The sequence below is a fragment of the Rhinopithecus roxellana genome, chromosome 1 (assembly GCF_007565055.1).
Source record: "Rhinopithecus roxellana isolate Shanxi Qingling chromosome 1, ASM756505v1, whole genome shotgun sequence".
In the NCBI taxonomy this organism is placed as follows: Eukaryota; Metazoa; Chordata; class Mammalia; order Primates; family Cercopithecidae; genus Rhinopithecus; species Rhinopithecus roxellana.
In genome coordinates, this window is record NC_044549.1 from 42,968,988 (window position 1) to 42,990,098 (window position 21,111).

At 43.2% G+C, this 21,111-nt stretch overlaps 1 protein-coding gene across 2 annotated transcripts in view; it reads right to left on the minus strand.

Moving 5' to 3' along the window:
• Positions 1 to 17,571, minus strand: part of ILDR1 (immunoglobulin like domain containing receptor 1) — a 36,598-nt gene extending 19,027 nt beyond the window's left edge. For both annotated transcript variants that reach the window (XM_010370527.2, XM_030941813.1), the window contains exons 1-2: positions 17,376 to 17,571; positions 1,390 to 1,560 (exon numbers count right to left, since the gene is read on the minus strand). In XM_010370527.2, coding sequence (XP_010368829.1) covers positions 1,390 to 1,560; positions 17,376 to 17,433 — 229 coding nt within the window. In that variant the 5' untranslated portion in view covers positions 17,434 to 17,571. The remainder of the gene's footprint in view (positions 1 to 1,389; positions 1,561 to 17,375) is intronic.
• Between the last annotated feature and the right edge of the window lie 3,540 nt (positions 17,572 to 21,111).

Consider the following 21,111-nt stretch of genomic DNA (forward strand, 5'->3'; position numbering starts at 1 on the left):
TTCCAACTTCCTTTGTCTCATTTTCAAAGTCACCCCAGCCTCTCTCTGCTCCCATGGAATTCATCTACCTGCCCTTAAAACATAAGGTCGCATGCCTATAGTCCCAGCTACTCAGAAGGCTGAGGCAGGAGAGTCACTTGAACCTGGGAGGCAGAGGTTGCGATGAGCTGAGATCACGCCATTGCACTCCAGCCTGGGCAACAAGAGTGAAACTCCATCTCAAAAAAAAAAAAAAAAAAAAAAAAAAAAATTATATATATATATATATATATATATATATATATATATATATAATCTGAGAGCTGTTAAATCTGCCCCTGGCAAATGCCTGCTTCCCTAGCCTCTCCTCCCTGGCCATTTAACCCAGGCATTTTAAGAGTAACCCCCAGGAAACAACGCCTCAATTTAGAGAGGAGTCTTTTGGGGACAATGGCAGGATCAGTGGGTGGCTCAGACAGCTCTTGAGGTTCTGCTCACATCATATTGTGAGACATTAGCTCGAGAGCTCAAAAAGTAAAAGTTAGGGTCCTCACAGAAGGACTTGAAGCACCACGTCACCACCATGTCCTGGAGCTGGGCAGAGGTGGTGTAGTCATTAGTAAAGACTAATGCCTCCCTCTCCCTTTGCTTCTTCTCGGGAGGCTCACTTCTTCCTATGAACAGGGTGTCTACTTCTATTCTCAAAATCTCCAAAAAATTAATTGTCTTGGTGCTGACAGTGGGGTGTTCTGGGTTCCTTTGTTCTTTGAGAGAAGGCAGAAATGGGCAACTAGGAAAGAGCTCTGATCCAGACAGCACAACCCACATGCCTGGGGCAGTTGTTACTGAAAAGGCAGGACTGGCCAACCCTAAGGGGGAGTTGTGTAGCACTAAGAGACTTCCCACAGTTAAAGAGCTGCCTGTGGGGCACTGGAGGGCTTAGTCAGCAGAGGAATGACCATCTCCCCAAAGGCGGACTGAAGAAGGGAATACAGCAAGAAGTAAGAGGCTCCCAGTCATTAGTGCTGAGTGTAGAGTCTTCTTGCCGGCATTCTAAGGTGGTGGGGGTGACGGGAGGCAGGCCTGCATAGTCAGCTCAGCACGCTGGCATGGAACCAGGAATGAACAGGGAGGCAGGACTTTTGCTTAATGTCTGAGTTTCTTTAAAAGTTTTTAAGAACAAAGCAGGACAAAAATTGTAAAATAAACTAGTATGTGACCTTGAATACATTATTTCATCTACCTGGACTCCGTTTGTTTATCTATAAACAGAGGAATTGCATTAGGTGATCTTTGTGGCTTCTTCTCACTACCAAGATTTGTAATCCTAACTAATCCCTCAACCCTAACCACAGTATGTCACAGAGGTGTCTGGGAGCCACACAGGGCCAAGGGGGTAAGGATACTCACACGCTGAGTAGTAGTCAAAGATAGGGTCCTTGCAGAACGACTTGAAGCGCCATGTCACCACCACGTCCTGGAGCTGGGCAGAGGTGGTATAGTCACATTTGAGGATGATAGAGGCAAACAGGGTGACATAGCGTTCTGTGTGCTGGACCGTCACAAGCAAGGACAGGCACCCTAAAGCCAAGAGCAGGAGACAATGCTGAAGGTGACCTACAACTGCTCACGGGTAAGAAAAACAATGCGAATGAGTAAAACATACTGCCTGCCGTCCTGCCTTACGCTGGCTAGGAGCTCACAGACAGAGTCTGGGCTCTTACTCACCTGGGCAGGCAATGGGTGGGGTGGGGTGGAGAACGCACTCAGCTGCCTCAGAGGGGCATAGGAAGAAAGGAGTGAGGAAAACTCCCAGGAATTTACAGTGCATTAACAGTGATGACATATCCAACAATATAAGAACTGTATCGAAATAAAGCCACATTCGTACTGAAGTGACACTGCTAATATATATTTTTTCCCCTCACATCACGTCTCTTCTTAAAATGGTTTCCCATTTCCTAAGGACAAAGTTCGAGCTCCCTAACCAGGCCTACGAAGCCCGTTAGCTCAGCCTACTGCCCTTCTTGTCCGCCCTATGTCCCTTCACGTCTCATCTCCCACTCAAGGGGTCAGCCATTCTGAACTTGCTTCAGTCTTTCCCATGCTAAGACCATTCTCTTCTCCAGGTGCAGCTCTCTCATCCTGGAACAGTCTTACACATCACCTGCCACTGCTCCACTCTCTTCCCTGGGCTAATTACGATTCGTGCCTTGGGTCCTCAGCTGAACAGGGATTCTACTTCTGTCTACAGGGTTCTGTGTCTGGAACCGTACCTCCTCCAGCAGCCCTCCTATCTGCAAGTCTGGGAGAGGGATCTCCCTCTGTTTTTTCTAAGTGCCTCATCCTACCCCTAGGCAGCACTTTTCATGCTTCTTGTTGATGGCCTGCTCACTGTGGGCTCAGAGAAAAATACAGTTGGCCTTCTCTAAGTCATTGCTCAAATACCAGTGCCCAGTACTGTGCCTGTCACCTACTTGGCACCCAACAAATGTTTGTTGAATAAATGATGGAATAAATGACTAAGAATATATTAACCAGTGGACATTTGGCAGTACAGGCAGTCAGCATAAACATAGAGCAAATAAAACAGTCAGATTGTGACAAACTGGATTAAGAAAGACTTGAAGAAATTAAGAGGAGATTTTTCCTTTTAAAAAATGTCCTCTCCCTACCCTCCAAACCTACAGGCATACTTAAAGCTCCAGGTATGCCTTCATGAAGGACTAGGTAGCACCAAAATGTCAAGTGGGACTTTGGCACAGTCAGGGGTCCAGACATAACCAGCACCTTGGAACATTCCTATGTTAGTTTGGTTTCTAGGCCAAGTTATAAAGGGGTTCTCTTGTGGGAGATTTAGTGTGGAGCAGTAGTACTCATACTCGAGTATGCATCACCAGAGGGCTTGTGACAGCCCAGATCACTGAGCCCTATGCTAGGAGTTTCTAGTTCTGTAGGACTTGGGTGAGGCCCAGAGACACAAATTTTTTTTTCTTTTCTTTTTTCTTTTTTCTTTTTTTTTTTTTTGAGATGGAGTCTCACCCTGTCACCCAGGCTGGAGTGCAATGGCACGATCTCGGCTCACTGCAACCTCCACCTCTCGGATTCATAGGATTCTCCTGCCTCAGCCTCCCAAGTAGCTGGGATCATAGGCGCCTACCACTATGCCTGGCTAATTTTGGTATTTTTAGTAGATGCAGGGTTTCACCGTGTTGGCCAGGCTAGGCTCAAACTCTTGACCTCAAATCATCCACCCATCTCAGCCTTCCAAAGTGTTGGGAATATAGGCCTGAGCCACTGCGCCCGGCCTGAGCCACTGTACCTGGCCTTCTTTTTTTCTTTTTTTTTTTTGAGATACAGTCTTCCTCTGTTGCCCAGACTGGAGTGCGGTGGCACAATCATGGCTCACTGCAACCTTGACCTCCTGGGTTCAAGTGATCCTCTGGTCTCAGCCTCCCAAGTAGCTGAGACTACAGGCATGTACAACCATGCCTGACTAACTTTTTAAATTTTTAGTAGAGATGAAGTCTTGCGATGCTGCCCAGGCTGGTCTTGAACGCCTAACCTCAAGCAATCCTCCAGCCTCAGCCTCCCAAAGTCTGGGGTTATAGGCGTGAGCCACTGCACCCAGCAATGGATGTAAATTTCTAACTAATTTCCAGGAGATACTGATGCTACTGCTCTGAGGACCATACTCTTTGAGAACCATTGGTGTAGACTTGATTTAAAACACACACACGGCCGGGCGCGGTGGCTCAAGCCTGTAATCCCAGCACTTTGGGAGGCCGAGGCGGGCGGATCACAAGGTCAGGAGGTCGAGACCATCCTGGCTAACACAGTGAAACCCCGTCTCCACTTAAAAAATACAAAAAATTAGCCGGGCGAGATGGCGGGCGCCTGTAGTCCCAGCTACTCGGGAGGCTGAGGCAGGAGAATGGCGTGGACCCGGGAGGCGGAGCTTGCAGTGAGCTGAGATCCGGCCACTGCACTCCAGCCTGGGCGACAGAGCGAGACTCCGTCTCAAAAAAAAAAAAAAAAAAAAAAAAAAAAAAAAAAAAAAAAAAAAAAAAAAAAAAAAAAAAAAAAAAAAAAAAACACACACACACACACACACACACACACACACACACACACACGCTTTAGATTCAGATACAGCTGGGTTGAAATCAAACTTTAATACTTACTTGAATTTTGGACAAGTTATTTATGCTCTCTGAGCTGGTTTCTCAGCCATGAATGGAGATGATGATAGTGCTAGCCTCATCAGGTCCTTGCAAGAATGAGATAATCCACTGTCCTTGGCATGAAGCCTTGCACATACACTGCCATGTTAGTGTTAGTACATGGGTCTCTTCCCTTTTTCCCCTTATTATGAGGGCCAGGGAGAAAGAGGTTGGAGTTGGGGTTTTCTCCAACAGAGTTTTCAAGTGGAGTCACCTTCATTTTGACCGAGGTACTCCCACAAACAAAACAAATGTAGTCATTATCTTACAGAGCAGCTAGGTGAACCTGTTTTGAAAGCTAGAATCACAGGATTCTTGGGTCCTGCCTGACCTACTGGTCACAGCCCTTATAAGACTTTCCTCTTAAACTTCCGATAGGCACCTGCATCTGGGTTCCTCACATCCATAGACAAGACAGCAGAATGATGTTCAGGACAGGCACTCACAGAAATGACCTGACAACCTATCTCCAGGACTGGGCTGTGATGCAGATGCCCCAAGGCAGTTGTGCTGGATAGAGGCTCTGCAGCAACGCAGGCAAGAGCTGTGGGCAGGAAGCCTTCATGAAAGGAAAAGATTTAACCTAGGCTCCAAGAAGCAGGTAGGACTAAGATTATGCATGAGAAGCAGGAAGAAGGCAGAGAAACTCACTGTTTCTGTAAGCAAGAAAGGAGGGAACAAAGAGCCTTATTAGGAAGGGGCAGTTACTTGGGCAACCTGGGGGAAACCAATCTAGCTGTGTCTCCAGCTTTATGGAAGACAGAGAAGATAAATAAGGTGGGGCAAGTGGTGGTGAGTGGGAGATGGAGCAATGGAGTGAAGTCTAAATCACAATCCAGTGTCAATTTCTTATCCATGGATCATCACTGAAGTCTTTTCTGAAGAACAGTAATAGGGTGAAAGTGGTGTTTTTAGGAAGATAGATGACTTCCCCACTCAACTGTAAATGAAAAAAATAACATTTTAAAAATAAACCTTGAGTATTTTTGGGAAAAACAGCTGCTGTCTCCATAAGCTGTAGATTCCCAGAAATCAGGTCAATCAGAATGGAAGGGCCAGTGACCAGCATCTCAAGCCTAACATGGATTCTTCATCTAATTTTTGGTTCTTGTTCTTTCTCTCTGACTACCCCTTTGTGTTTTTTTGTTTCTTTGTTTTCTTCCAGAACTGACCTGAAATAGACCTTGGAGATCTCACCAACCACAGTTTTATCTGAACAGTAGAAACAGCCACAGATAAGATTTTCGCAATGAATAGGTTGCCATTGTCAACACTGACTTATTTTGTTCCATAACACACGTACCAATGAGAAGAGAGAGGAAAACACGGATTTTTGGTCTAAATAAAATCTTAGGTTCAACAGCATCTTCAAATATATTCTTTAACATACTAAATGTGATACCTGGGAGAAGATTAGCTATGCTCACTTCCTGTACAACAAATCTGAGGCTTGGAAATCTGAGTGACTTGTCTGTGGTCATTTGTTTTCTAAGGGGGTCAGAGGCAACATTCTGTCCCTGAGCAGTGCTCTTGCCTCGCAGCTTGGCTATTCTTTAGATAAAAGATAATTGGTATTCACAAGTTTGCAAATAATTTGAGCTGGGGCCAGGCTATGTGAGTAATAATTAAAATATAACTGGTGCAGTCACTCTGACACAGTGAAATAAAGAACTTGTAGGCTCTTTATTTGGCTGAATGTAATTTGATATAAATAGCAGTTTATTCAATACTCCAGTCAACATCACTTGTATAGAGGTAGAGCATTTGGGAGCAGGGAGGCCAGGTTTGCTGGGGGTCAGAAAAGGGAGTTTGATTAGAGTCAGAAATTGCTGTGGGGTAGCTTTGAAGATTGCAGAATCTGACACCCTCGAGGACGGGAAATGGGGAGAAAGGTGATCAGTCAGCTCCCCTTCCATGAATGCCCTTATTGTGGACAAACCACAGTTGGGGTGACACAACTCACCTTCACCAACGTCAGCACTGACTTAGCTGCCTGAGTTCTCTTTTATCTTCTCTTCTATTTCATCCCTGTGTGAATGTCAAGCTGTGATATCTGCCAGGTTCAGCAAGTTCTGGCCATCTTGAGCTCATTCACACTCCCTCCAAGGGTCTGCCAGCCCCACAGCATCCTGCGCAGACCTCACACCTCCCCCCCCTCCGGCCCTGTCTCTCTCTCTCTCTCTCTCTCTCTCATGCACACACACACACATGAAGAGTCCCAGGAGAAGAATTACTGAACAGCCCAGCAAACTCTTCTCCCATCTTCTCAGTTGTTGCTGCTGGCCCTTAGCATCTATTATGCACCGGGTGATATACATTCTTAGTCTCTAATTCTCACAAACCCCCTCAGCTGGGCAACAGCCCTGCTCATATAGGTGGGCAGAAGTTCAGAGTATAAGCCACACCCCCACATGCCCAACATCACATACCTAAAAAGTGTCAGTGTCAGGATTTGAGCTTGGGCCTTGTTGACACCAAATCCCAATTTTTCCCAAGCAGGCAAGCTTGATCTTCCAAAGCAGAAGTCAGGTGCCAGGCTCTTAAAAAGCAGTTGGATTTTCCAGATTGGGAAGGAAAGAGGCAGTAGCAGGACAGTCCATCTAAAAGGCAAAAATCTCCCCACTTTCTTTTCCTATATCCTCTAACTTCTCTGTAAACCTAACCACACTGGGCATGCACAGAACTAAGCAGGTGGAGTTTTCAAGAAAGGACCCAAAGCAGCAGAATCAGGCTGAAAATATGAACAGGATCAAAAAGAGAAATGCCCTGATTATAGTCATCCTGCTTGCAACTTTGCTCTTTCAGGCTTACTACAAGTTTTTAAATTCTTAATTTTTTTTTCTATTCTTAAATTTCCTTTATCCTGTGGCATTTTCTCCTCTCCAGTTCATTGACTCCTAATTTCTTAGCTGCCTCTATCATTTTCTCTTAAAAATGTTAATTCTAGAGCCTGACTCCCTGAGTTCAGATTCTGTCTCCAATCCCTAACAGCTGAATGGTAATGTGATATAAACAGCAGTTTATTAAACATTCTAGTCAACATTAGTTGCTGGGGGTCAGAAAAGGCAATTTGGTTAGAGTCAGAAGTTGATCTACCAAGTTATTTTCAAACTATTGTTTTCCTTTGTATGCAAAACTGAGATGATGATAATACCTGCCTCATAGGGTTGTGGTGAGCATAAAAAATGTCCCCCATTTAGCAAAGTGTCTGGCACATAGTAGACATTCAATAAACCTAAGCCATCATTTGTATCATTTGTACTTATCTTGACTAGTTCAGGAGTTTCAGATCCACTGAGACCAGCATGTAAAAGCATGTTGAAAAAATGATACAAATGTAAACTATCATGATTGTCTTCTCTTTGCCTAATGAGTTGGTGCCTCAAAAGCTTCAAAAGTTTCATAGCTTTGTACCCTGGTGGACACATTCACAACTTGCCCCGTTCGTGAAAGAAGGGAAGGAGACCTGTCACATGGGTAGAAAGGAAACTTCAGATGAGATATCAGAGCTCATGGGAAGGAGAGAAGGGGAAGGGGATTCTCTGATTCCCGCCATCAGGTACTTTCCAAGGCCAGGCTGCTGTGCTGAGTGGGGACTACCATCCTACACTAAAACAGAAGGAAACATACCAACGAGGGCAGAGTATCTTTACAACTAAATGTCATCTGTTCCTAAATATATGCACATCTTTGCACATTTTTTATTCCTCATTTCCCGTGTAGTATTAGACTTGGCAAGAAGACGTTTTAGTTTCTAGACAATACTCACACAGTATAGGAATATAGGTATACATTTTAAAATATTTTTAAAATTAAAAACTGTTTTGAAGGACTAGATGGCACTTCCCCTCCTTTCCCATGAACGGACCTGTTTGGAAGGGATGGTAGGCAGGAGGGTAAAGGCAGGTCTTTGCCGGCAAGGGGCAGTGGCTTGGGACTGACACAAATTGATTCCTGAGTGTTTTTCAGGTATACAAGCACACTGACTCCATGTGGCAGGTTAACAAAATGCACACAGGTTCAATACTATCAGAGTTTATGTCTGAGCAGGCTATCTCACCAAGCATATTTACCATCAGTCCTTGTTACATTTCCTCAGATAACAGTGCAAATATGAGAGGAATCAAGGAGAAGAGGGACTAGCTATGAACAAGAAGGAGCAAGACAAGAAGTGACTGGCTATGGACAAGAAGAGACAAAGACAAGAAGGAGTGGTCACGAACAAGAAGGAAAGGATAGGGAGAGCTGAGAGAAAAGGAGACCAGGAAAGCAGATGGGTGGGGAGAGGAATGATGTCTAGGTACTGTGTGTTTACCCAAGGTCTGGCATGCAACACTCACCAGGGCAACCTCCCCTGAGAAGGAAACTGTTGTGTGCTGAGCACTTACTATGCTGTTTGACAGGGTATTGGGTGTTTTATTATACACTATCTCATTTAACCTTTGCAAGAAACTGATGAGATAAGCTGTACTTTATCTCAATTTCATTGATGAGGAAAATTCTGAGAGATTAAGTAATCTGCTTAAGGTCACACAGCTAGATAGTAGCAAAGCTGGATTTAAGCTTAGACCTCCACCTTGCTACCATGTCTTCTGGATAAGTTTTCTAAATGGTTGAGATTTAACCCTTTGAGGAATATTCACACACTTAAGGGACATTCACAAATTTATTTTAATCACTTTGTACCAAAGCCCTTCTTTCCTTTTCTGTTCATTAATACAAAATAAATAAGTGAGAAAATTCAAACAGTGGAGGGGGTATCAAGTAAAATGTTCCTCCTTGCTCACCATGAATTCCACTTTCCAGAGATACTGCTATTGACAATTTGGTCTACATCCTTTCACATCTTTTCCTATATATATATATATATATTTTTAAAAGTAATCATATTATGTACCTTGACTTGTGACTTTTTCTTCAAACTAATGATATATTGTATACCATACACAAAATATATATATATATTTAGTAACTGCATGAACATTTTACTCCATCAATGAGCCACTTTTATTTACACATTTTCCAAATTATGGACATTTAGGTTGTTTCTGACTTTTCAGTATTATAAGCAATGCTGACATGAATTACTGAAATGAATATGTTTATATAAGTATGTCTTCACATGTGTTCTTTTATTCTAGTAGAATATATTTCTCAAAGTGAGCTAAAGGGAATAAGCCTTTTCTATTCGAATAGACACTTCAGGAAAGAAATGCATATTCCCATAAATAGCAAGTGATAGTCCCATGTTTCACCACAACCTATTCAAAAGGGGAAGATATCAATCTTTAAATTTTTTTTTTATAAACTACTAAGTGAAATAAATAGCCACTCAGGTGGTTTGAACTTAACATCCCTTTGGTTACCAGGGGGAGAGGCCAAGACCTGGTTGAAGGCAGATGCTTGGGGTTTCCAAAGTCATTCACCCAGGTTAGTGACTCATGTCTCCACACACTAATCTCAGAGCACATGCAAATTTAGGCACAACCAGAACACACACATTCATTCATTTATTGAGTACCCACTCTGAGCCAACATTAGTAGCAAATAAGAGATACAGACTCCTGCACTCTTGGAACTTGTGCTCCTGGTAGGAGAGTCAATGATAAACAAGTAAACACACAGACAAAGTAGTTTCTGTCATGGATGAGTTTTATAGCATTGATCAGAAACTATGAGAGCACTGAATATTACATCTTACTCCTGTACAATAAGGGACTAAAACAGACAGATGTATCCAAATGCTCCTGATAGTTCTTCCTGGTTGTTTCAAATTCTAAATCAAGCCCAAAATCTAAATCATCATCCTTCCATACAAACTTGGGCCTCTCCCACATTTCCCATCTCAGTGAATGGAAAAGACCAAAAACTAGAAAGGAATCATCCTGGTATCTTTTCCTCCTTTGCTCTTCATATACAGTCTGATATGGTTTGGCTGGTGTCTCCACCCAAATCTCATCTTGAATTGTAGTTTCCATAATCCCTATGTGTTGTGGGAGGACCAGATGGAGACAATTGAATCTTGGGGTGCCTTCCCCCATTCTGTTTTCATGATAGTGAGTTCTCACAAGATCCAATGGTTTTATAAGGAGCTTTCCTCTTCACTGGGCAATCATCTCTCCTGCCACCATGTGAAGAAGGACGTGTTTGCTTCCCCTTCTGCCATGATTATAAGTTTTCTGAGACCTGCCCAGCCCTGCAGAACTGTAAGTGAATTAAACTTCTTTCCTTTATAAATTATGCAATCTCAGGCAGTTCTTTATAGCAGCATGAGTACGGACTAATACACAGTCTATCATCAGATTGGGCTTATTTATCTCCAAAATATTTTCAGAATTTCTCTCTCTCTCCAATTTCACTACTATCCTAGCACAAGCTACTATCATGTCCAGCCTCCATATCACCTGTGCTTACCTAGTACTATACTCATGTATGCACTGGTTCCCCCTGCCAGGTGGAGTCCACATTGCTGTTAGTCTCCCAATTCCTCCTCCTTAAAAACCTCTAACAGCTGTCCATTGTTGTTAAGATAAACACAAAACCTCCTACCATGACCCATGCAGCCATGCACATCTGGTCCTACAGACTCCTCTGGCCTCAACTCCACCATTCTTCCTGTAGCGTCCTTCACTCAGTCCCGCTAACATTCTTCTCATCTCTCACACACACTAAGCTCCTATCCAGCAGTCTTGCAGATGCTATTACTTTGGTTTGAATTCATTGTTCCTCAGTACTCATGCATCATCCTTTCAGGAAGGGCCTCCTGACTGAGCAAAATCCATCTACTAACTGCTCTGGTGGTACCCTGTATCCTTTCCTGGCCTTGTCACAGTTGTATTTCCACATTCACTTGAATTCCCTTTAGACAATAAGCACCACAGGGGCCAGGGCCATGACGGCTTTTGTTTGACAGCACAATGTCTTGCACCGAGGGCACATTAAACATTTGCTAAACAAAAGAACAGATACATTCATGCAAGAGAGACTAAATTGCTTGGAACAAATTTTAAGTGCCCTAAAATTTCAAAAAAAATGGTCAACATTAACCATGTCTAGTACAGTCAGACAAAAAGCAAGAAAGAAAGGTGTATGTTGAGGGGAAAGGTTATACAATAAGACCATGCCTGTATCTGTGGGGACAAGGCTTCCCAAAGCAGTGAGCCCAGAATTAGTTGGCCTTGAATTTCAAACAAAGAGTTTTAGCCCAGTCTCATAAGCTATAGGGATCTAATGGAGCTTCTTTGGGTGGAAGATTAAAATGAAGGTGGGAATTATTAACTCAGGTAGGTTTAACCTATCATCTGCATAGAGAATGGTTGAAAGACAGAGAAGTAGCAGGACTAGAGGCAAAAAGATGCTTAACGTAGACTAGTATAAGAAGTGTCACCCAAAATAGAAAAGAAGGGGCAGAACCTGGGACTAAGTAACAGAACTCAGTGATTACCTGGTTATGAGAACTAAAGAAAGTGTCAAAATTGCTTTCCTCTGACCCCACCTTATCACAAGAGTTGCAGATTTGGAGATCTAGAAAGAACTGGGGGCATGGCCAGAGTCTTCTCAATTCTTTATTTTATTTTATTTATTTATTTTTGAGAAGGAGTCTCTTTTGCCCAGCCTGGAATGAAATGGCACGATCTCGCCTCACTACAACCTCCGCCCCCCAGGTTCAAGTGATTCTCCTGCCTCAGCCTCCCGAGTAGCTTGGATTACAGGCACCTGCCACCACGCTGGGCTAATTTTTGTGTTTTTTGTAGAGAAGGGGTTTCACCATGTTAGCCCAGCTGGTCTCGAACTCCTGACCTCAAATGATCCACCCGCCTTGGCCTCCCAAAGTGTTAGGATTACAGGCATGAGCCACCATGCCTGGTCAGAGTCTTCTCAATTCTTAAAACATACAATTTTATTTCCCCCAAGGACTTCAGATAATGAAATAAATCATTATGGTAAAAGAAACCCAGGTACACTGTACACTAATCACTCAACATCTTGTTTCACTGCATTGTTGTTGGGGCAAGATGTTTAAACATTAGCATTTAGTTAGACATCCAGGAAGCAGACACCTGTTTCTATTTCTGTATACCAGAATTCAATTAAACAAAACAAACTTAAATTATCATCAGAGTGAACAGGCAGCCTACAGAATGGGAGAAAATTTCTGCAATCTGTCCATCTGACAAAGGGCTAATATCCAGAAGCCACAAAGAACTTAAACAAATTTATAAGAAAAAAGCAAACAATCCCATTAAAAAATGGGCGAAGGATATGAACAGACACTTCTCAAAGGAAGACATTTCTGCAGCCAACAGACACGTGAAAAAATGCTCATCATCACTGTTCATCAGAGAAATACAAATCAAGACCACAATGAGATACTATCTCACACCAGTTAGAATGGCGATCATTAAAAAGTCAGGAAACAACAGGTGCTGGAGAGGTTGTGGAAAAATAGGAACACTTTTGCACTGTTGGTGGGAGTGTAAATTAGTTCAACCATTGTGAAAGACAGTGTGGTGATTCCTCAAGGATCTAGAACCAAAAATACCATTTGACCCAGCAATCCCATTACTGGACATATATCCAAAGGGTTATAAATCATGCTACTATAAAGACACATGCCCATGTATGTTTATTGTGGCACTATCACAATAGCAAAAACTTGGAACCAACCCAAATGTCCATCAATGATAGACTGGATTAAGAAAATGTGGTACATATACACCATGGAATACTATGCAGCCATAAAAAAGGATGAGTTCATGTCCTTTGCAGGGACGTTGATGAAGCTGGAAACAATCATTCTCAGCAAACTAACACAGGAACAGAAAACCAAACACCACATGTTCTCACTCATAAGTGCGAGTTGAACAATGAGAACACATGGACACAGGGAGGGGAATATCACACACCAGGGCCTGTTGGGGGTTGGGGGGGGTAGGGGAGGGATAATATTAGGAGAAATACCTAATGTAGGTGACGGGTTGATAGGTGCAGCAAACCACCATGGCACATGTATATCTATGTAACAAAACTGCACGTTCTGCACATGTAACCCAGTATAATTAAAAAAAAAAAAAAAAAAAAAAAAAAAAAAAAAAAAAAAAAACCTGCTCCACAGTATGAAATAGGAGAGAGAGCAATGGAGAAAGGGTGAAGACACCAGGATTCTGGTCCCAGTTCTCAAACTAACTCCACTATGTCAACCTGAGACACACGACTTGGGTCCGGATTTCCTTATCTGTAAAACTGTCTGGGAGGGGAAGATAAAGGCTGGGAGTGATTTTTACCTGTGTTCAACAGAGCGCTGGGATTCTGGGGAGGTATTCAGGAGCTCCCAAGGAGACAAGGGAGTGGACAGTCTCCTATCTACCACCCATATCCCCTCACCATGAGAAATAACAGGGAACTTTCTAAGATTTCATTAAGTCTACAGTACGGTCCATACCTACACCCCCACCACCTAGGACAAATTACTGGTCTAGATGCTGTCTCTCTAAGGATATTATTACTTAGGAGTCAGTTGTCTGATTTCCCAAAGAATGACAATACAAGTTGATAGCTGTTGGATCTGCAAGTTAACACCACACTATGATGTTAAAAAAATTCACCAGAGCAGAAATGACACACATCCTTTTAGAGTTTGGGGAATCAGCGGGGACACTAAACTTTTATTCTGAGAATAAACTTTGACACTGGATGAAGGCAACCAGAACTATTAGCCAACAGTGGTACTTACTTTAGCCTTATTTTAATGTTTTAAGAACAGCTATTCACATACCACTTGTGCATTAAAAGTGTATTTTTTTTTTTTTTTTTTTTTTTTTTTTTTTTTTGAGACAGAGTCTCACTCTGTCGCCCAAGCTAGAGTGAAGTGGCGTGATCTCAGCTCACTGCAACCTCCACCTCCTGGATTCAAGTGCCTCAGCCTCCCAAGCACTACAGGTGCATGCCACTACACTCAGCTAATTTTTGTACTTTTAGTAGAGATGGGGTTTCACCATGCTGGCCAGGCTGGTCTTGAATTCCTGACCTTAGGTGATCCGCTCACCTTGGCCTCCCAAAGTGCTGGGATTACAGGCATGAGCCACTGCACCCAGCCCCAAAAGTATATTTATTTCTGAAAAAAAAAACTTTCAGAGAATTACACACCTACCCCCCCGCCCCAACACCCCTCTGGCAACTGATCTCTACACAGCTCAGAGCACAAGGACTGTGACAATATCACAAGACTCCCTGACCCCAGAAGCTTCGTTAGGGGCCTCAAGCCACAGTGACCAGCAAGTACCTAAATATGACACAATTTTACTACAGCCTCACACTTTGCAATTGTGGGAACTCGGAGGCTAATTTGAGAACTGGGTTGACTACTCTTCTTTAGAGACAGGAGGGATCAAGGTGATGGGCCAAAATGAACACACTTTAGTACAGGGTTTTCCAAAGTGCATAGTGCAGTTTGCTGCGGGTTTTGAGAAAATCAACTTACAGGGTGTTTATATTTAATACTGTTAATGTGGGGATGATTTTTTAAATGAATTTTAATATCAGTAAGATAATATGTAATATAAATTGTTATTCTTTTATTCAACTTAGTAATACAATTTTTGTGATTATTTTGCTTCCATTTTATAAACTGAATATGTGTGCATACATGTCACAATGTAATTGGATCTTTCTGGGAGCTGTGAAAAAAAAATCAGAAACCACTGCTTTGGTAGATGTTGAGAGCAAGAGAGGAAGCTTGATCTTCAGTTTGATCTTGACAGACACTTTGGGAAGTTCGGCTTAAAAGTTAAGGAAAAGGTGGGGGAGTTGAGAAGGACTTATGCCCAGTATTTCCTGAATGAAGACCACACACACCTACTTCTGACAACTGATCTCTACACAGCTCAGAGCACAAGGACTGTGACAATATCACAAGACTCCCTGACCTCAGAAGCTTCATGAGGGGCCCCAAGCCACAGTGACCAGCAAGTACCTAAATATGACACAATTTTACTACTGCCTCACACTTTGCAATTGTGGGAACTTGGAGGCTAATAAGAGAATTGAGTTGACTCTTCTTTAGAGACAGGAAAGAACAAGCTGATGGACCAAAATGAACACACTCTAGTACAGGGTTTTCCAAAGCGCGTATCACAGTTTGCAGCGTGTCATTGACGCTGTGCTTGACCTTAATCCACCCAACAATAGTTGGCCTTATTGAGAGGGCAAAGGGAGTTGGCTTGTCAGGAATTTCACCTGTTTTCCAGACAAAGGCAGTTTAAGTAATCCATCCAAAGTCACAGCTAGTATGAGGCAGATTCAGAATTCCAACCTGATAATCACCTGTTACTATAGCTCATATTTTCTTAGCCATAGGGGAAGGAGGAATAGAGAAACCTGTTTCCTTAAAGTTAGCTTTAAACAATCCTACCTGGCTCTAATTCCTGACTACTATTATCAGCCTGGATAATATTGATTAAGCTTTCCCTCACTTTGTTCAGGCGCTCTACTAAGTGCTTTAAAACCTTAATTTCACTTCATCCTCACAAAAGCCATATGAGATATGTACTATAATCATTGCTGTTTACTGGAAGCTTTGAACAGTTCAGTAACTTGTCCAGTGTCACGTAAACATCATTGACACAAACCACATTAAATAGCTGAATGTAGTTTATTTACATTTCTACACATAGGAAAACTATCTGCTAAAATAGCTATTTCCCCTCCAAGTGTTGGAGACAAACAGCTGAAATATCAATTTCTCATCTATACAGTGAAAATGAGTTTAGAGGTTTGCTTAGGATTATGAAGTCTTAATTCTGGGGATAGAATACCCAAGGGCAGAGGTGGGAGCAGAACTGTATTTTTTCTAAAAAAGGTAGCTTACGCAGCTTCAGAAATCCCCAGCTGCTGTGGAGTTTGAGATGAGCAGGGGAGGCACAGGAGAGAAGACTGTGCAAACCTGTGGGATTTTTATAAATTTGCATTCACAGCCTCAGCTGGTGTTTGGCTAAATTTTGGACACAAATTGAGGTGAGGGTTAGTCTATTTCCCTGTGCATCGTGGGTGTCCAACATCTAGTCTTGTCAGCTTCAGACAGGGTCTACCCTTTTGCAAGCCTCTCTTCCCTTTATTCTCAGCATTATGCTTGAGTTATTGTAGAATCCTGTCTGAATGAGATTTGATTATACCTGAGCAATTCTTATGTCTTACTGAGCTTACACACCTTCATATTGCATCTGCTCCCAACCTAAAAATACAAGACTCAAATTGGTCTGTGAGCAAACTCTAAGTTACCTTCCACTGACAACTTAGAGGTAAGAGGGCAGCTATTCCGAAAGGGAGGGGAGGGGTAAAATGAAATAAAACAGGGTGGAGCTTCCAAGGGAACTCATAAATTTTCTTTGCAAGGTCACACCTACATCCTAATTGGAAAAGAGCTGAAAGAGCCTGCTCATTCCGTCCCTCAGCTACCCTTTCCGACCTGGTTTCACTCGTGGAGACACACACTTCTGGCAGATTTCCAGGCCACACACAGAGATACACAAAATCATGTTTTCCAAAACAGAGAGATTGGTGTGGAGGGTAAGAGAATGAAGCCTGAGAGGGTAGATTGTTGGACACCTGATGCGGGATGATCAAGGGGTAAAGTTAGGGCAGTGACTGGATACAAAGAAAGTAGAAAAGTGACATTGAACATGGTTAGCACAGAGGCACAGGTTGTGGTCCTGCACAATGGATTCAGATTCTGGCCAAACGCTGCTTTGTATACTGAGGACATATTATAACCTCCCAGAAATGAAACATATGCACTTCTGGGTCAATATGGTTGTCACCATATCAGATGAAAGGAAAAAGTAATTAGGAATTTTTAAGAATGGTGCTTTTGCCCCTATCAGTTCAGCTTCAGAGATCAAGAAGTGCCTAATGACTGTAGGAAGGAAAGCTCAAAGGCTCCAGGTTTCTTAGTTGCACCTGTTTGGGAAGGGCCTGGACTAACAAAAGAGGAAAGCAACAGGTTCCCACAGGCAGAAACTCGATCCAGTCCCCGCACCTCCTGGCGCCCATGCCAAGCGCCACCAGAGCGCGGCCCAGGCCTCCACTGCCCTGCCCGCGGCCAGCTCTGCAAGGCCAGGCCACAGTGGCTTCCTGTCTCCTTGGGTCCAGGGTGGGTACCATTTTTCCAAGGCTCACCTGCTGGGAGCCAAGTGCAGAGCAGCAGCCAAGGTGCGGGCAGTTTGGGCCATGCCATGCCGCCCCCTTTCTGGCCCTTTTCAGCTCAGGGGCTTCGGGGCACTGCGTCTTTCTTCCTCAGCTGCCGCCCCAGGACGCACCACCTTCTCCAGGGAACCCCTCGGGTTTCCCCTCACTCGGCGCAGCGCGGAGGGACGGTCCGCTCAGGTCCCGGGGCAGGTGCCGCCCGGCTAGTCCCTACCTGCGGCGCTCCCTGCGGCTCCGCCTCCCGCTCCGCGCGCCGCCGTTTCCTGCTCCGCCCCCGGCTCCCGGGGGACTGCTGCAGCCTTCCCTACCTGCCGCCGCCTCCAGCTCGGTGAAACACCGTCCCCCACCTCGCCGACGGAGAAGGTTCCCTCTTTCCTCCAGAAGTTCTCGGGAAATCTCACTCCCTGCAAATGTATCCCCCTCTCCTTCTAGAATTATGTGGATATAACTTTCTAGGGTGTGTTTCCTGCGTTATATTTCCATTCCCTCGTAAATACTTGCAAAACATTGTTTCACTAAAAACACAGTAATATGAAGTTTACAGGTAATGTCTGTTCAGATTTTCTAGAAACTAAAGATTCGTTTCTAGGCCAGGCGCAGTGGCTCACGGCCTGTAATCCCAGCACTTTGGGAGACCGAGGCGGGTGGATCACCTGAGGTCAGGAGTTGGAGACCAGCCTGGCCTACATGGCGAAACCCTGTCTCTAATACAAATACAAAACAACCGTGCGTGGTGGCACGCCCCTGTAATCTCAGCTACTCGGGCGGCTGAGGCAGGAGAATTGCTTGAACCTGGGCGGCGGAGGTTGCAGTGAGCGGAGATCGTGCCACTGCACTCCAGCCTGGGCCACAGAGCGAAACTCGGTCTCGAAAAAATAAATAAATAAATAAATAAATAAAATAAAGATTTGTTTCTAGAAGGTACAGATAAACTAGCGAAGTTGACTCAAGTTTCTACAACTATAAAAGTAAAATATTATAGAAAAATATAGTTATGGGAGTTTAAAAACATCCTGCTGCTGCTTTCCATAGCCAGGCATTGTTCACGCAGGTATATTTATTCTTATTTTTTCTTATCCTTCATTGTCACTGAGAAGCCACTCACAGACCTCAGCCCCTACCAAGGTTTTGACCTTGCCAGATCAAGGTTTTGACCTTTTGCTTTGCAAAGACTCTAGGTCTCTTTGCACCAGGCCATGTAGCATGTAATCTCAGTCTCTCCTTCCATGGCAGAAAGTCCACCAGCCATCACATTTTTCTTCAAGAAAAATGAATGAATAAACATTCATTAAATTCATTAAACCCAGTTTCAGGAAGCTCCCGTGCTGGTCACTAACCTTAGAAGTCAGTATCATTTCTCCTGAGCTCATGTCCTGCCCTGCTCTGCTGTGAGAGGGCCCCTTACCCTGTGTTGCTGATATCCTTCATGTAGCCTCCACCCAGAGGAGCATCCTTGTCCTGGATCTGATGCAGGATCTTAACTCAGTCTCTTCTCCCTGTCTTTCCTTCTCCCGGTTCCCTCCTGGATCTAGCTTCTTTTTTCCCCAGTGGGCCTCTTCTCTTCCAGAGAATAAATTCAGGAAGTGTGTGGCCAAAGATAGATGGTAAAATGTTTAGGAGCCTCATAGGTCTTCCATGGAGGGATCCTAGCACAGCAGCAGCAGCAGCAGGAGGAGGAAGCTGCAGTGTGAGGGTTGGGGGTCGTGTCCCTCAACCCCCTCTGGAGATCCTGTACATACTCCCAGCAACACTGTGTATGTTTGGATGTCTGTGATCCTGAGGGATTTGAATAGTTTCCGGGTTTGTGAACAGTCTTCAGCAAATGCTCAATTCCAGTCTAAAAAGAAATGTGAGCCCTATCCTTCTCACACCTCCCCCGCATACCCCTCAGCCCCCGCTTTGGTATAAAGGCCATTTTAATATTCATCTAAGCCAGCGTTTCTCCCATGTTTGTTCCCTGGAATGTTAATACATAGTATATGAAAAAAGGGCTCTATTATTAAGTCAATTCAAGAAATACTGGATTAAACTAAATGAAACATTTTTTTCAGGACATGTTAAACCTTAGAGTGTTAATGTACATTTGAATATAGAAGGAAATATGGCACTCAGCATTCCCCCAAAGTCATTCAGCCACAAAACCCTTTTTTCTCACATAAGGTTTAGGGCAAATGCTCCATGGAACGTGTTTTGGGAAATCCTGGTGCTGTAAACCAAACATAATTGGGATGATAAGTTGGAAACTTCTAGATAAACAAATGAAAAATAGCTTTAATAAAGTTTATCTCAAGTGTATCAGAATTAGAATTTCCTTATTTTTCCCTTGGGAATTACTCATCCAGTTGAACATCTACCTTCATTGCTTCTCTTGAAGTGAACACTTAGATGACTTATTTTCACCCGTTTCTCTGTCTACTGCATGCATCTTTTTTCTTCATCATTTATTATGTACTATGTACCAAGCAATTCTTAGTGCTTCACATGCTTTCTTACAGTAACTGCATGAAATAAGGGCTATTATTATCCATCCCATTTTATAGATATGGAAATGGAGGTACAAAGAGATAACTTGCTCAAGGTTACAATGTGGTAAATGGCAGAGTAATGAGCCTAGGTGAGGTGGTATGACTCCAGAGTTTGTGCTCTTAGCTGTTACACTATAGACCCTCACCTAGCTATTAATATAATATTTCCATCTGTCTGTATTTACAGCTAGCTGGCTCTGTCAATGTGTGCTAATACAGTTTCTTTCCACATATGTTATTTAGCTCTACATAAGGGAAAACTGAATCCCACAGCTCTGGGCTCTCTTGGGCCAGTCATTCTTCCCACATGTGCCATTGGTCCAATAAAGACTAGATAAGAGTATGCACTTGGCTCATAACAACAGCAGTTCTTCCATTGCTAGATATAAAGTAAAAATCACTTGACCTGCTGATAGTGACTTCCTCCTATACAAAATAATAATAGCTACCATGTATTAAACACATTGTGCTAGGCACTATTCTAGACACTTTTAAATAAAGACTAGCTAAGTGTGCTAGTGAGAATGGGGGAAGACAACAAGGAGTTCTATCTGAGCTGACTGGGGACAACCAATTGAGATAACTCACTATGGTCGGACTAGCCTCCAAGCACTTTCATTATTGAAGTAAATACAAATTCAATAATTTGTATTGAACTGCACTGTGATGCAGGTATCATCATTGTCCCCATTTTACAGATGAGGTGCAAAGTTTCATTAACTTACCTAAAGCCACCCTACTTGTAAGTAGCAGAGCTGAGAATCAAATTTAGGCAATCTATTTTCAGAACACAATACTCTTCACCACCCTAGCTGTACAATGCTTCTGTGTGTTGACTGAGCTAGGATCTGACAACAAAGTACTAAGCTGTTATCTCATCATTTACAATCATACTTCCTAGGTGAAACTGTGTCTATGAATGTTTCTGAATACTGTGTGTTTTCTGAATACTATATATGTGCATCTCTATTTGAGAATAATGTAATATTTGTACATTTATATGTGTACAGTATTTATCGAGAGTGGAGAAGATTTTGTAGACATACATGGAAAAGAATGAAGAATCAGGTAAGTAAAAATCATGCACCAGGCACTTAAAGCTAAGGGGAGGTAAGAAGTGTAAGTAGTTGATTGACACTAGAAGATTCAGACTATGTCTTATGCATTTTGTATTCCCAGCATCT